The sequence below is a fragment of the Mastomys coucha genome, unplaced genomic scaffold, assembly GCF_008632895.1.
Source record: "Mastomys coucha isolate ucsf_1 unplaced genomic scaffold, UCSF_Mcou_1 pScaffold14, whole genome shotgun sequence".
Taxonomy (NCBI): domain Eukaryota; kingdom Metazoa; phylum Chordata; class Mammalia; order Rodentia; family Muridae; genus Mastomys; species Mastomys coucha.
In genome coordinates, this window is record NW_022196896.1 from 61,401,600 (window position 1) to 61,416,216 (window position 14,617).

The following is a 14,617-nucleotide window of genomic DNA, read 5'->3' on the forward strand; positions in this document are numbered from 1 at the left end:
TCATCTCAATAAGTAAACAAATACCAAAGACAAAATTCAATATGCATACATAACCTGCCACCAGAGGAAACTTGGGAGACTAGAAATAGCAATTTTCTTAATTCTGAGGAAAAAAAAATCTTGAAAAACACATAGCTAACACCATAATTAATACTGAAAGATCAAATAGATCACAGTCCTACCCTTTAAGAGCAGGAATAATCGGACCCACAGACCTAGCTCCCCACCCACAGACCACAAATTCTCTTGCTCATCAGCCACATTCCCAGATAAGTGTAGCTACCACCCCTCATCAGAGAAACCTCTCTTTATGGCAAACGGGGACAATGCAGAGTTCAACACATTGTGGGGAGCCCAGGCCCAACATAAGGTCTACATCACAGCTCTTGTATCTAGGCTCAAGAAACATCATGGAAGAAGGGACAGAAAGACTGTAAGAGCCAGATTGCCAGGAAGTGGCTGTGAAATGGTCTCTTCTAGAAACTGCTGTACAAACAAGCCCCAAACAATGGCCAAGTCAAGGGACATGTGAAGATGAAAGAGGGGAAATGTCCCACCCTCAGACAAAGAGCAACACACAACAGGTGACTGCCACAAGATGGAGAATCAGCCTCTCCCAGGAAGAAGCCCTCTTACTGACTGTCCATTGCAGAGTGCTCAGCCTTGAAATCATAGCTCTATAAACAACACACACATACACACACAGAGACACTACTATAATAAGCTAAGAAAAGGGGGTTGTCACCTTGAGGTGGCTGGAGGAAGAGCAGAGGAGAAAAGGGGGAATTCTACATGATACAGGTAAGTTCCCATTTTACAATAGATGGGGGGGGGGGGTGCCTGAAAAGATGGTTCTTGTGGTTAAGTACACTTTCTGCCCTTGCAGGGAACTCAGACTCAGTTTCTAGAACCCACATGGCACCTCACTACCAGAGGATCTAACACCCTCTTCTGGACTCCTCAGTCACTAGGTACACAGACATACATGCAATCAAAACTCCCATTCATGCAAATATTTTAATCACTCAAATTGATTAATTAATTAATTAAATGTATAGAATGAAAACAAAAACCCTGACACTGAGTTTTAAGGGAAGTCAAGCCATTCTGTGTCCTCAGTTCCATCTCCCCAAGATGGCTATAGTAGCAACTGCTCATAAATTTCTTTTTACTTTGACTTTTAGTTTGAATTTACAAATTACTGGGGCACATTAGAGGAAATATTTTCTGAACCACTCAACATTTAAAACCACCAACCTAACCTCACGGGGTTATTTAAATAAGGGAAAAGCTTCCAAGGAATTTTATTTCTGAGACACAAATTTTCAACATGTGTAAATCAGAAGATAGATTCTGTACTCCCTACATTCATGCATGCAATTAAGTGGACAAGCAGTGAAGCTGAACACACAGAATTAGAATCCTGGACGTGAACAGTGAACAGTGCTCAGCTGATGAATGGAGCAGGAGGACTAGTGGCTAGCAGGCCCAGGAGAGGGACCAGGAAAGAACTTAGAAGGGGAAGCAGCAAGAGTTTCATCCTCCACTCCCTGCCCTCCAAAGGAGACAAGGTCAAGATGCCGCCAGCATCTCAGAAAGAACCTTAGGAAACAAACTCAAGCCAAAGCTGACATGTAGCTCAAAAAACAAGCTCATCACTGCCTGCTGTCTCTGTACTTCCCAAACCCTTCTTTTTACCCCGACCACAACATGCAGCTGTCCACCCCGCTCCCCAACTGCTGTGTCCAGAAATCTGATCGTACTTGTCTCCCCAGCGGTAGTTTTGCCTGACACAGTGTATGCTTAGGAGAAGTTACTGACTTGATACTAAATAACCGTCTTTTTGCTAGGGATTAGGGGAAAAGCCAGTAGCAGGGCATTTTCCTTGCATGCACAGGACCCTGGGTTCAAAACATAAAATTATGGTTAGGACAAAAATAAAAAGCAAGCAGTTATAAAAGAAAACCAAACACTGCTTTTCAGTACTCATTCTCTTGCACAGACTAGGCAACCAAAGCCATGGAACAATCTACTATTTGGCCAATCTAGCTCCGTAAAATGAAGTTGCTTTAAATAATACAGTGTTTCTCTCTGATGCTAATTCTAATGTGCCAAGAGTGCTGACTTCTAGCTCCTCCTCTCTGATTGTTCTTTCTCTCGTAAATGATGAGTCAGAAAACTAGAACTCAAAGTCATACAGGTACATAATCATTTTTCGGTGTCCAGTCACTGTTAAAAATTACACCCTCAATGCTTAATCAATTCTGTAACACTTCGAATTACTAGCTGTGCAAAAACTTTCCAATTGAAAAACCAACAGGCAAAAAAAAAAAAAAAAAAAAAAAAAAAAAAAAGCTGGGTGGTGGTGGCGGCGCACGCCTTGAATCCCAGCACTTGGGAGGCAGAGGCAGGCGGATTTCTGAGTCCGAGGCCAGCCTGGTCTACAGAGTGAGTTCCAGGACAGCCAAGGATACATAGAGAAACCCTGTCTGGGAAAAAAAGAAAAAAAAGAAAGAAAGAAAGAGAAGGAAAGAAAAGAAAAACCAACAGGTGATACACCTCTCTTTGTAGTGACCAACACCATTTTGGTCATCAGTTGTTTCCTAGCAACTGGACCTGCTGCCATTTTCTCCTCAAAAGTAGGCATCAGGAATAAAACTGGCGTTCTGCATGCTCACGAGTCTGCACACTCAGATAAAAGAAACAAGACAGTGTGAAGCTACTCACGTCTTTCTAAGCAATTTGCATTGCAGCTTTCAGGGGAAGGGGCTGGGATTCTTGATATGATAACTATCTGAGAAAAAGGAGTGCTTACAATGGAGTACCGGACTAGCTAACTCTCACTGCTCATGACAGACGGAGAAACAAAAGAACACAAAAGTATGATTTCTGAACTCAGAAACACCTGTCATCAGAAGCTCAGAAATGTTTGCATAGACAGTTCTTGGCAAATGCTATCACAAGCTTTGTTCACATTTTGTAGACATATGAAGTGCATTCACCCCATGTTTGCTTTTCAACAACAAAAAACAACAAGCAAAACAAAAAACAAACAAACAAAAAAAACCATAAATCCAATTATCCAGCTATCATAATTCATCAGAGCTAGGTAGCTAATATTCACAAGATATAGCATTAGGCACTGAAAATAAGTGATTAAAATGACTCCAGCATAATCTTACCCTACAGCCACTGGAGCATTTAAAATGTTCATGGAAACACTGCCTGAGGGTGATCGAGAAAGCAGCAGAGGAGAGAGGGTCAGGTGGACCTAGGAAAGGCAGCATACTATTAAAAAGCACTGAACTCAAGATGTTAATGAGAGTGGTAAAAGACCTCTATTCTTCACTGACTCCATGAGTTTGGAAGCTGTCTTAGGGTTTCTACTGCTGTGAAGAGACACTATGACCATAGCAATTCTTAAGGAAAACACTGAATTGATGTCTAGCTTACAGCTTCACAGTAAAAACATGGGGGCATACAGACAGACATGGTACTAAAGGAGGTGGTAAGAGTTCTAAAACTTGATCAGCAAGCAGCAGGAGACTGGCTTGAGCTTCTGAGAACTCAAAGGCCATACATACATCGACTCCCAAAAGCCACACCTCTTAATAGTGCCACTTCCTCTAGGCCTATGGAGGCCATTTTTATTATAACCACCCAGAAGCAATTCAACATTTCTGGAATTAAACCTACATAAACAAAATAAAGAAGCCAAGCTGGTAGTTTTATACAGAGCTCCCTATATAGGAAAGCATGAAGAAGAATAAACATGATCAAAATATGCTGAGTGCATGACTAGAATTCTCAAAGAATTAATAAAAGTGTCATCATTTTTTAAGAAAACATGTGCTAATTCCCACCATACAAAATAAAACAATGATCCGCTGGCATTTGGAAAATAATGAGGTCATAAATGGGCTTATTGCCTATATAAAAAGTTACAAGAGTGTATACTGTTTTCTTTCTATGAACAACACTAATAGTATTTCCTGCCAACCAGAAACCAAAGAAAGTCAGAAATGATGAACCATCAAAGTTCCCCATCAATTTCCATGACAAAATACGAACTGTGCAAGCATTATAGGAGAAAAATCAAAGAAAAAAGCAAAATCTCCTAAAAGCTTATTTTTCACAAGACTTTACCCCTTTAAATGAACATCTAATCCACATCACACTTTGGAATTTTCAAAGCACTTTCATATATATTTACCAGTTTTTTTTTCATAGAATTAACTTAATGGATCAGGAACCTAGAAACATTTTCACTGTTTTTTATTGTTCAATAGTGTCAATAAAACATTGACCAAATTAACATTTATAGGATATATACATTTACATATAATATTTACATATAATACATGTGTATATAAATATTCCAACCTAAATCTTACTACAATACACTGGTAGTTATATAAGCTCAAAGCACCCAACATAAAATCATTTTCTCCCCCAAATCGTTCCGTTTCACATCTGGACTGTAAACCTGCTTTCCCAGCAGTGACTGCAACAGCTTCCAGTCATGGTTCCAGAAGGCATGTGCAAGAGGCCTTACTGGGACGGTGAAAGGAAGCACTGCTATCTCTTCCTGTCCTCTCCACATCCATTCTTAAATTCCCATCGTATAATGGCTATCACGGTACAGTAACGAATATACTTCAGTCAGAAGACAGTGATCAAGAACATTCAGTAGGAGGTCTTCCTTGAAAGGAATAGAATTCAGCAGGGAATCCAGCTTTTCTGAGGGAAATCTTTGATAACAGCTTACAATGAATGGGTCTATTTAAGTTATTTTTATCATCAGGGCTTATTTTGGGTAGATTATATCCTTTGGAAAATTCTTCTACTCTGGGTTATCCAGTTTTTCAGAATATTAATTTTCATAGTACTTTCTAATGGTGTTCTGAAATTTATTCAAGTCAGTAGTAATGGCACTCTTTTGATCTCTAATTTGATTAACTTGTATCTCCTCCCTTTCTTTTGTTTTCCCCCTTTTTCTTCTTGTCAGATTAGCTAAGAGTTTGTCTATCTCTGGCCGATTTGGTGGAGTTCTCTTTCAATTTAAATGTCTTTAATGTCTTCTCTAAGAATAAGTCTTTGCTTTTTTTAAAGATTTTATTTATTTAATATATATAAGTATACTGTAGCTGTCTTCAGATACACCAGATCTCTCCAGCCCTCTTCTCTAATCTTTAACTAATCTTGCCATCTATTATATTTAGGGTCCTCGGCTTGTTTCTAGGGAGCCTTGAGCCTTAGGTTATTTGTGTTTCTGAGATTTTTAACATGAGAACTTATCAGTATAAACTTTCCTCTTTCTTCATAATTGCTTGTTTCTTTCATTAATATGCATTGCTCCTTTTATCTCTCCTACTTAGTTCTGGGTTGGAGTTTACTTTGCCTTCTGTAAGAACAGACATGCCATCTTATTTATGTTTTTCTGGTTGTTTAGCAGGTTCTTCTCTATCCTCTGATATTAAGTGTTTGCATATCCTTCCTGGTTCTTGGCTTGTCATCCAGTTCCTTCGTCTGTATCTTTTTAGTGGTGGGTTGAGGCCATTTACATTTAAGGTTATTATAGAAAGAAGTTTATTTCCTACACATTTGTTTTAATTATGTTTGCTAGTTTTAAGTCTACTCAACACAAACTAGAGTCATTTTAGAAGTGGGTATCTCAATTAAGAAAATGCCGGACCAGATTCACCTGTGGGCAAATCTGTATTACATTCTCTTGACTAACGGGTAATGTGTTAGGCCCCAGGTCAGTAGGAGTGGTGCCGTCCCTGAGCCGGTAGTCCTGTGTGCTGTAAGAAGGCTTGTTGCAGGAAATATTAAAAAATGACTATTTATATCCGGCACTACGAGGGGCACCATGGGGCTGCATTGCTCTGGGCTGCATTGCTCTGGGCCGCATTGCTCCAGCTGGGTGTTCTCAACTCAGGAGAACAGAAACATGAGCCAGGAGCCACAGAAACATGCATGCCCAACTCCCTAAGTTCCCTTGGTGGATCAATGCCACACCAGCGCCATGCAACAACCACCACACCACCTAGCAACCCGCCACAACACCTAGCAACCCGGTAGAAGCAAAACTCTAGAAGCTTATAATTAATCAGTCAGATTTATATATTAATAAATTCTCAATTCACAAGATACCCACACAATAAATTCAAGGCCAGTTGAATTCAAGCTGCCCACCTAGATTAGACAAGTTACCCCAATTATTTTATCCCTACATGATATCACATCTACCTGTGGCTAGTTAAAACCATGCTGGTTCTGAATCATTCTGTCCTTCCCCTCATCTTGCTTCCCCCCTCTCTTAGTCCTCTCTGTCTCTCCAACTCTTCATTCCACCTCCCTTTTCCCTGTCCAATCTCAGGCCTCCTGCTGCATTAATATTTTAATATAATTGGACGGGGAAAATCCTGCCACAAAGGCCAGCTCAGTAAGCCATGATAGTGAGCCAGTAAGGAGCATTCCCCATGGTTTCTGCTTCAGTTTCTGTGTACTGGTTCCTTTCTGGAGTTCCTGGCCTACTGCCCTTCAATGATGGACTATTATATGGAAATACATGCAAAAAAGTGAGACCCTTTCCTCCACAAGTTGCTGTGTTCATGGTGTTTTATCACAGTAACAGAGGCTGTAAATCAGGAACTGGTACAAGGAGATGGGTTTGCTGTGATTATCCTCAGGTTGGGTTGGGGAGGACTGTGGAAGGAGTTTGGAATGCTGTGTTGGAAGAGCCAGTGAGTGCTCAGAGCTGTGCTGTGGGTGGCAAAGCTGGAGAAGCCTCAACACTGAGCCACGGGGGTCTGACTCTGAGCTTTGCACTGTTCAGCTTTGGCTTAGCTTTGATTTGAATGTGACTAACTGTGCCCTGGTTCTTCCCTCTTGGAGTAATAAAGTAACTTTTTTTAAAAACAAGATCCCACAGTTAAGAGACTTTGAAACTTTATAGAAACTTTGCCTACTGTAGAGACTTTGGCTATTCTAAAGAGCATGAATATTTTAGACAGACTTTGGAAGCTTTAGAGAGACTTCGAATTCTGAAAAGGACTTTTAAAGGATGTTTTAAAGAAACTGAATTATGTAGGCTAGTTCTATAACAACTTAACACAAACTAGTCATTTTGGTGAGGGGATCTTCAGTTGAGGAAATGTTCCCCTAGATTGACCTGTAAGTCTGTGGTGCAGTTCCCTGACTAATGCTTGATATGGGACTTCCCCTGGGCAAGTGTAGTACCAGGATCTCTAAGAAAGCAGGCTAAGCAAGCCATGAGGAGCAAGTCACTAATTAGCAGTCCTCCGTGACCTTGACTTCAGTTCCTTCCTCTGGGTTCCTGCCTGGCGTTCCTGCTCAGACTCCTTTCAATGATGGACTGTGGTGTGGAAGTATAAGCAAAATAAACCCTCTCCCCCAAATTGCTTTTAGTCATGGTGTTTTATCACAGCAATAGAAGTGCTAATTAAAACAGGTGACATACTATCTCGATGGATTCTTCTTTCTTTTCCTCTCCTGTATTAGTTTTGAGGTCTACTGAGCTGTTGTGTCTGCATGGCTGTTTTTCCCCCAGATCAAGTGTGTTTATCTGTAGTTATGCCATCTTCCTCCCTATAAAGTTTCCCATAAGAACTCTGCAGAGCAGCATGGTTGGCATGAATTGCTTTTGTGTTGGCTTTGAAATTCCTTCATTTCTCCATCAGTTTGGAAAGATGGCTTTGCAGTACTTAACATTTTTGGTTCACGGTTGTTTACTTTCAGAGCCTGAAATCTCATTATTCTGGCTTTGATGCTCGCAGATGAAAAGCCAGGGACAATTCTGTTATTAATGCCTTCATATGTAAGTTGGTGCTTTTCTCCTACTTTTAAGATTGTTTCTTTGTATTTCTAACACCCTGACTATAATATGTCATGGAGGGTTTCCTCTCTGGTCACATCTACCTGGAGATCTATAAACATCCTGTGTTTGAAAGCCCATTTCTGTAGGCTTCTCAAGTTTTCTCCTGCAATTTCACCAGGCTGTACACTCCCTTCAGTTTATCTCTGCTCCTTCTCCGACACCATGAGTGCTCGAGTTTAGCCTCTTGAATGTATCCCAGACTTCTTAGAAATATCATTCATGGTCCTTAATATTTTCCTCACATATGACTGATGGTATTATTTTCCAGGCTCTGTCATTCTTCTGCATGGTCTTATCTGCTAAAGATAATGTCTCTTGTGATTTTTAGCTATTTCCTTCAATGGTTAGTCTCCTTGCTAATTTCCCCCCACACATTTGAACTTTCACCTCCAATTTATTAACTGGTATGTTCAGTTTGGAGACTATCTTGCCAAGGTCATGGGGAGATTTCCTTAACTTACGCATCTGTCTGAGTCTATGTGACAGTTATTTCTTTTGAATGCTAAGGCTCTCAGTCCTTTCTCAGCGCCTCGTGGGTTCTGTAATTTTGATTCTCTTACCACCCTTGGTGGCAGATGCTTTGTATTGCCTTGTGATGACTGATGCACCTGCTGAAGACCTCATAACAATTCTTCTTCTTATATAGAATGTAAAGGAACACTACCAAATTCATCCTATAAAACCAGTATCATATTGATACCAAAACTAGGTAAAGACACAAAATAAACACAGATGGTGTGGTGGTTTGAATAAGAATGCCCCATATAGGCTCATATACTGAATGGCAGGGAGTGGCATTGTTTGCTGGGATTAGAAAGATTAGGGGGTATAGCCTTGTTAGAGGAAGTGTGTCACTGGGAGTGGACTTTGCAACCAGACCAGATGACTCTTCCTTTTTCTGCCTCCGGATCAGGACATAGCTCGCGGCTACGGCTACTTCTCCAGCACCCTGCCTGCCGCGTCTGCTGCCATGCTTCACACCAAGATGACAATGGACTAAGCCTCTGAACCTGCAAGCAACCAGGCAATTAGATACTTTATAAGAGTTGCCTTGGCCATGGTGTCTCTTCGTAGCAAGAGAATAACAAAATACTTACAAACAGAATTCAGCAACACATTGAGAAAAATTATACATTATGACCAAGTTGTTTTCCTCTCGGTTGGTTCACGTAAACTAATAAACTCATCTGAAATTAATGAAACATATTCAGTCCAGCTCTCCTGCTCTCACTTGCCCAGCGCCCTCCAGAGCAGTTTCCACAGTACTCTGTGAAGCAGCAGCCACAGTAACCTACGTCAGACATGAGCAGGTCACATCAGCCCTTATCCAGAAATACCAGCACTTACCCCACAGAAAGGCAAAAACCACAACTCATTGGCCTGGTTCACTCACATCTGCATCCAGCCCTTGCACTGTTAGCTCACGTGCTTCTAGCTCACCATGCTTCTACAGACAGCACTGGCCTTTCAACAGAGAAAATATCAGCGCCCCAACCCTGAGATGCACAACACATTTGTCTGTCTGACTTGTCTGTCTGTCTATATCCCCTCTCTGTGTGTGTGTATTTGTTTATTATTTATCTCCTACTAGAATGTAGGCTTTAGAATAGAATACCTTCTATCTAAGTACAGATCTGTGGTATATAAAATAATGTATGGCTTAACAAGTAAAAAGTTATTACGAGACAAATCATTACAGGGAAAAGCCACAGCTTCCCAGACTGTTGGGTGAGACAGGAAGTAGCCTTCTCCCATCATCCTCTAACCTCTAGTCATCTGCTGCACCACAGCTCCTACACACTTCACTTGCTTTGCAACTCCTATGTTTCTCAGAGCTTAACAATCTGAATACCCTCATTGTACAATCCCCTAAATCAGCACAGTTGTCATTCACCATTCCGAAAAGTTATGAGCACAAACCCTGAGATCCAGCCATGGCTGTCATAGTTGCGAGTCAACATGTGCTTGGCTGTGTTTTTCTCATCTGTATAAGTGGATTACAATCCTTGTCTCCCTCAGAAGTTTTTAGTGACTGTCAGAGAGACGGTAAATAGCAAAGAGTGTGAGCAGTAAACAGTGTAGAAAAGAAAGTTCCTTTCTTCCCCACGAAAGTTGTATGCAAGGCAAACTTATAAAAGGTGTTTTCAAACTTAGTAAAACATCTAGCTGGAATGAGCTCTGAGGTACTAAGGGCTTCTCCGCTTGCCTCCGCAGTACCCCACACACACACTCTCTTCTAACAATCCACCATGCATTTCTAGTGAGGAGATTACAATGTAGGAGCGTGAGGAGTTTTCCTGATCCCATGAATCACCAAAGTGGCAGATAACAGCCTTAAGCTAAGCAATCCTTTTGGCCATGGTAATTGGCTAGATATACGATACAGTTTGAATAAAACCCCCCAAAATTTGATGTGTCAAAGCTGTACCTGGTACTCCCTCACAATGTGAATACATTTAGAAATGGGGCTACTGCAGACACACTAGAGCAGGGAGCCTTAACCCAATACAACTGGTATTATTACAAAGAATAGACATTTGGAACGCATCTAGTTAATTCCATGTGAAAACTACAGTTACATTGTCACAATACCAATAACTCAGAGAGACCCAAAAGGCCCTCCCCACAATAGTTCAAAGGGCACAGACCTGCCTGTACCCGAATCCCAAATTTCTATCCTCCACAGTCAGGAGACAATGAATGCTTCTTCTAAGGCCCCAGTTTATGGTACTTTTATAGAGCAGCAAGTAATACATGTGCATTGAGCTATTTCAAGCATAACAAATATGAAGACAGAGAATGAAATTCAAGCAAAAGAAAAAAAAGCTTATGTGGATGCTGTGTTTCAGGGATACAGTGTCTGACCCACTTCTGCTACTGTGAGAAAAACCAAACCAAGGACAAAGCACTTGCACGTGCATACAGGTAAAGACAACTGCAGAGAAACATCTGGAACACTGCTGCGGACACCAGTGTCACTCATACAACCACTGGATTTCTTGAGTTTATGGACTAACACACTCCATTACTGGTTAAGATAGCAGACTTGTTTCTAGGATCTGCAACTGGTGTAAAAATTGGTGCGTACGAAAATCTCTGAAGCAGAGGAGTATCAGGATGCTCTCTGCCATTAGAAACAGGAGTGTGGGAAGAGCCTCGCTATGGCCTCAAAATCAATACCAACATCCCAGAAGCTTCCAAAAACACGTGGTGATGCTTTGGTTGACTATGGAGAATAGGAGCCACTGCTAGGATTTAGTGGACGGCATTTACTGATGTGTAATATCCTGGAAAGAATGCACTTCTTTCACACAGAGAAATGGACTGAAAAGCAAGAGCCACAGAAGAAAGAGAACCAACCAATAGGCAAACAGGTCTACAGTGGTGACCTTGCTATTCTTATCTAGAAAGGCATTCTGGGGCAGGGAAACAAAGAAACATTTTAAGAGCATCAATTCTAAAAACACTTTTTAATGTATCACAGAACTAGAGATGAAGAACCTTAGCAGCTAAATACCTAATCACGGCTGAGGGTTTAACTCAGCAGTAGACCATGTGTTAGCACACACAAGGCCCTAGATTCTATCACTAACATCACACACCCACACACGTATATTTTCATGAAAAAAAAAAAAAAAAAGTTAAGTATTGATATGGTGTTTCCATAAACTGCCTCACCTAAAAAGAAACAGTCAATATTTTAGCCCTACCAAATGCTAACATAACTGGATGATACATGCTTCAATGAACCTACAGAGTCAATAATAATAATTTATACCAGAAAACACTATAATTTTAACTCAAAAGCATTTATCACATGCTTATACAATTGTCATTACAGCCACATACTTGTCCTTTGACTCTGAAGTACTCCTCTAATTAAGTATAAAAAAATACATAAATAAAAAATAAAAAACCTGAGCCGGGCGTGGTGGCGCACGCCTTTAATCCCAGCACTTGGGAGGCAGAGGCAGGTGGATTTCTGAGTTCGAGGCCAGCCTGGTCTACAGAGTGAGCTCCAGGACAGCCAGGGCTATACAGAGAAACCCTGTCTCGAAAAAAAAATAAATAAATAAAAAAAAAATAAAAAAAAAATAAAAAACCAACATCACTCTGGAGTAAGATTTCCACAAACTGAATCCACTCTCATTTGTTCAACACAGCTCCCCCGAACATCACATAACACTAGGCCATTTATCCAACAGCAGCCTATCACTGTTTATAATTCTTAAATATAAACACTTTCTCCTAGGACTGAGGGCACAGCTCAATCTTAGATGACTCCCTAGCAAGCACAAGGCCCTAGGTTTCAACTCCCAACATTGCAAATAAGAAAACCGAAATTTGTTTCTACAATGCCCTCTGCTGATAAAAAACAGCAATTCACAACAGAAATTTAGAGTTATTTCCACCAAAGGCCACAATACTTTTTAAGGGTCACATATAAAGTCCATCTCTAAGCAAAAAACGATTTGATGACTAACCCAGAGAGGTCACAGTCATAATTAGTTAACCATTACTGCTATTAGAAGAAGCCATAACAAAGCCAAGTATGGAGACTAAGGTATAAAAAGCTAGGAATCCCACAATTAACGTAATACCAGAGGAAATCTAAAATGTCACTATGAATATATTAACTTACTCTGTAAAAGAGCACAAAACAAAATCACCAGGGATTTATAATAATGTAAAATAAGAAAATAAGAAGCACTTACTGCCAAAGCCTTAGACAGCGTGGCTCTAAACTCATTCAAAATAATGGCCACGATGTCCTTAAGTGGCACGTAAGCAAAGCCATCTTCCAAGTAGACTCTCCTTCCTCTGAACAGGTCTAGAGCATCGGCAAAGGGGACCTAGGATCCACATCAAACAAGGACATAGGTCAGTACCTGTTGTCAGGAGACCCTACATCTTCAAACAAAACCCAGCAGGCCCGGTAGCTCCAAAAAGAAGACAGAGAAATTTATTCCTTATAACCAAAGGACTAGCATTAGGAAGAATTAACAGCACAAAAATAAATGTTTTAGAGCCCATGTTTCAAAAGACAGTAACAATAGTTATAACCTACATATTTCTGAATTACAAACACCAATATTTTAAATTTCTACTTCAAAATCTTTAGACATGTTATAGTCACCTCCTGACAGATTGAGAACTATATGTCAAAATTAGAACACTTTGTCCTAATTTTTATTTTTAAAAAAGTATCCAGAGCTCAAAATTACTTGTAATCAAAGTTAATTTCAAATTTGTTTATGATTTAAGTCTCTGTTCCTCCACTGGAGAAGCATACATGAAGAGCTGCTCTCAACACTGAAAACTGGAAACAACGATCCTTCAGTTTTGCAGTTAATATCTGTTATAAGAATGTAAGATTTGTTTTAAAATAAACAAACATTAAGTACTATGAATTATCCCACCATAAACATAGTATGATCTTAGCTGACTGTAAGAATCATCCTACTTATTTTTCTCATTGTTTTTAAGATGAAGCAAAAACTTAAGATGAACACTTTCCTTAAGTGTGTCTGTAGATCCACATTACTGTGGTTTGGTGTATCTGACAACACCTCGCACGGACCGTGTGCCATTTAAATGATTTCTATTTTGTTTTATGTTTACATTACATCTATACATGTGTGTCTGAGCACGCTAGGACCCTGCCCAGGGTCTTAGAGCCCCTGGAGCTGGACTTACATAGGTTTCTGGGAAGCAAACCAGGATCCTCTGGTAGAGCAACGTGAGCTCGTGAGCACTGAGGCATGTCTCCAGCCTGGGATCACATGTCTTTTAAAGAGAAAGCTTTTCACAACTGTACTGCTTTCTATGACTACAGCATAGGTCATAGCCCCAAAGGGTCCATAATTTATTTAAGGACAGGACAGGACAAAATACCTGTGGAACATCAAACAGCTGCCCAGGGAGCCATGAGAGCTACAGCCTTGGACAGGTAGTTCACAAGGCACAGCAGACGCATGGGGAAGACGGGTCAGCGCAGCAGAGCCAGAACAGCATTTGGAAGCAAGCTCCAGCCCAAGTCTAGGATCTGCTTTGGTCTGCTACTGGCCTATGACTTAGTGAGATAAACTCCTCTGAAGCTTAGAGGAGCCTGGGAAAGGGAAGGAGCAGGAGGCTAAATGGCCCTCCCACGTCCTTTGCTATAATATCCGGTCTCTAGCTTACTGTGGTGACCACAGTGCAAACAAAAATGCCCAAGCAGAAGCAACAGATGCTGTGATGGTCCAGCAGTGGGAAATGCCCCATAGACTAAGGTTCAGGAATGTATTCCCACAGGAAAGCAAATAGGCTTATGCTGTCAGAGCCCATATGCAACAAGACCACACAAAGCCATGAGCCAAGGCATGGATTAGGGCCTATGAACAGCCAAGGGAGTTTCTGGAAAAGCAGCAATTAAAGACTATTAGAGCCACAGTGGTGACAAGGGAGGCCCCGCATCATATGCAGGAGCCTCAGCAGTACGAAGAAGGCTTTTCTTCAATAGGATGGCCTGGGACAGATCAGAAGCCCATCAGAGTGAGGAGGAGACCAGTGTGAAGTGCAGCCCAGCACTTAGTATGACAACAGATGTGTTCACACCGGGAAGCAGCTGTGGTTTACATACCTTATAAACGGACTCCAACTCCCACTTGACCCCACTTGGGCTTGGAGAGGACGCCACGATATCCTGTTCTCGAAGGGTCTTCTCCTCATCAC

The 14,617-nt window shown here is 41.0% G+C and overlaps 1 protein-coding gene across 5 annotated transcripts in view; it reads right to left on the reverse strand.

Moving 5' to 3' along the window:
* The window catches only part of Prim2 (DNA primase subunit 2), a 218,711-nt gene that overhangs the window by 164,701 nt on the left and 39,393 nt on the right, over positions 1–14,617 (reverse strand). For 4 of the 5 annotated variants that reach the window (XM_031367085.1, XM_031367086.1, XM_031367084.1 and 1 more), the window contains exons 6-7: positions 14,526–14,617; positions 12,619–12,756 (exon numbers count right to left, since the gene is read on the reverse strand). In XM_031367085.1, the coding sequence (XP_031222945.1) occupies positions 12,619–12,756; positions 14,526–14,617 (230 nt within the window). Of the gene's footprint in view, positions 1–5,807; positions 8,914–12,618; positions 12,757–14,525 lie in introns of those variants that run through there. The other variant, XM_031367087.1, reaches the window with a different exon arrangement.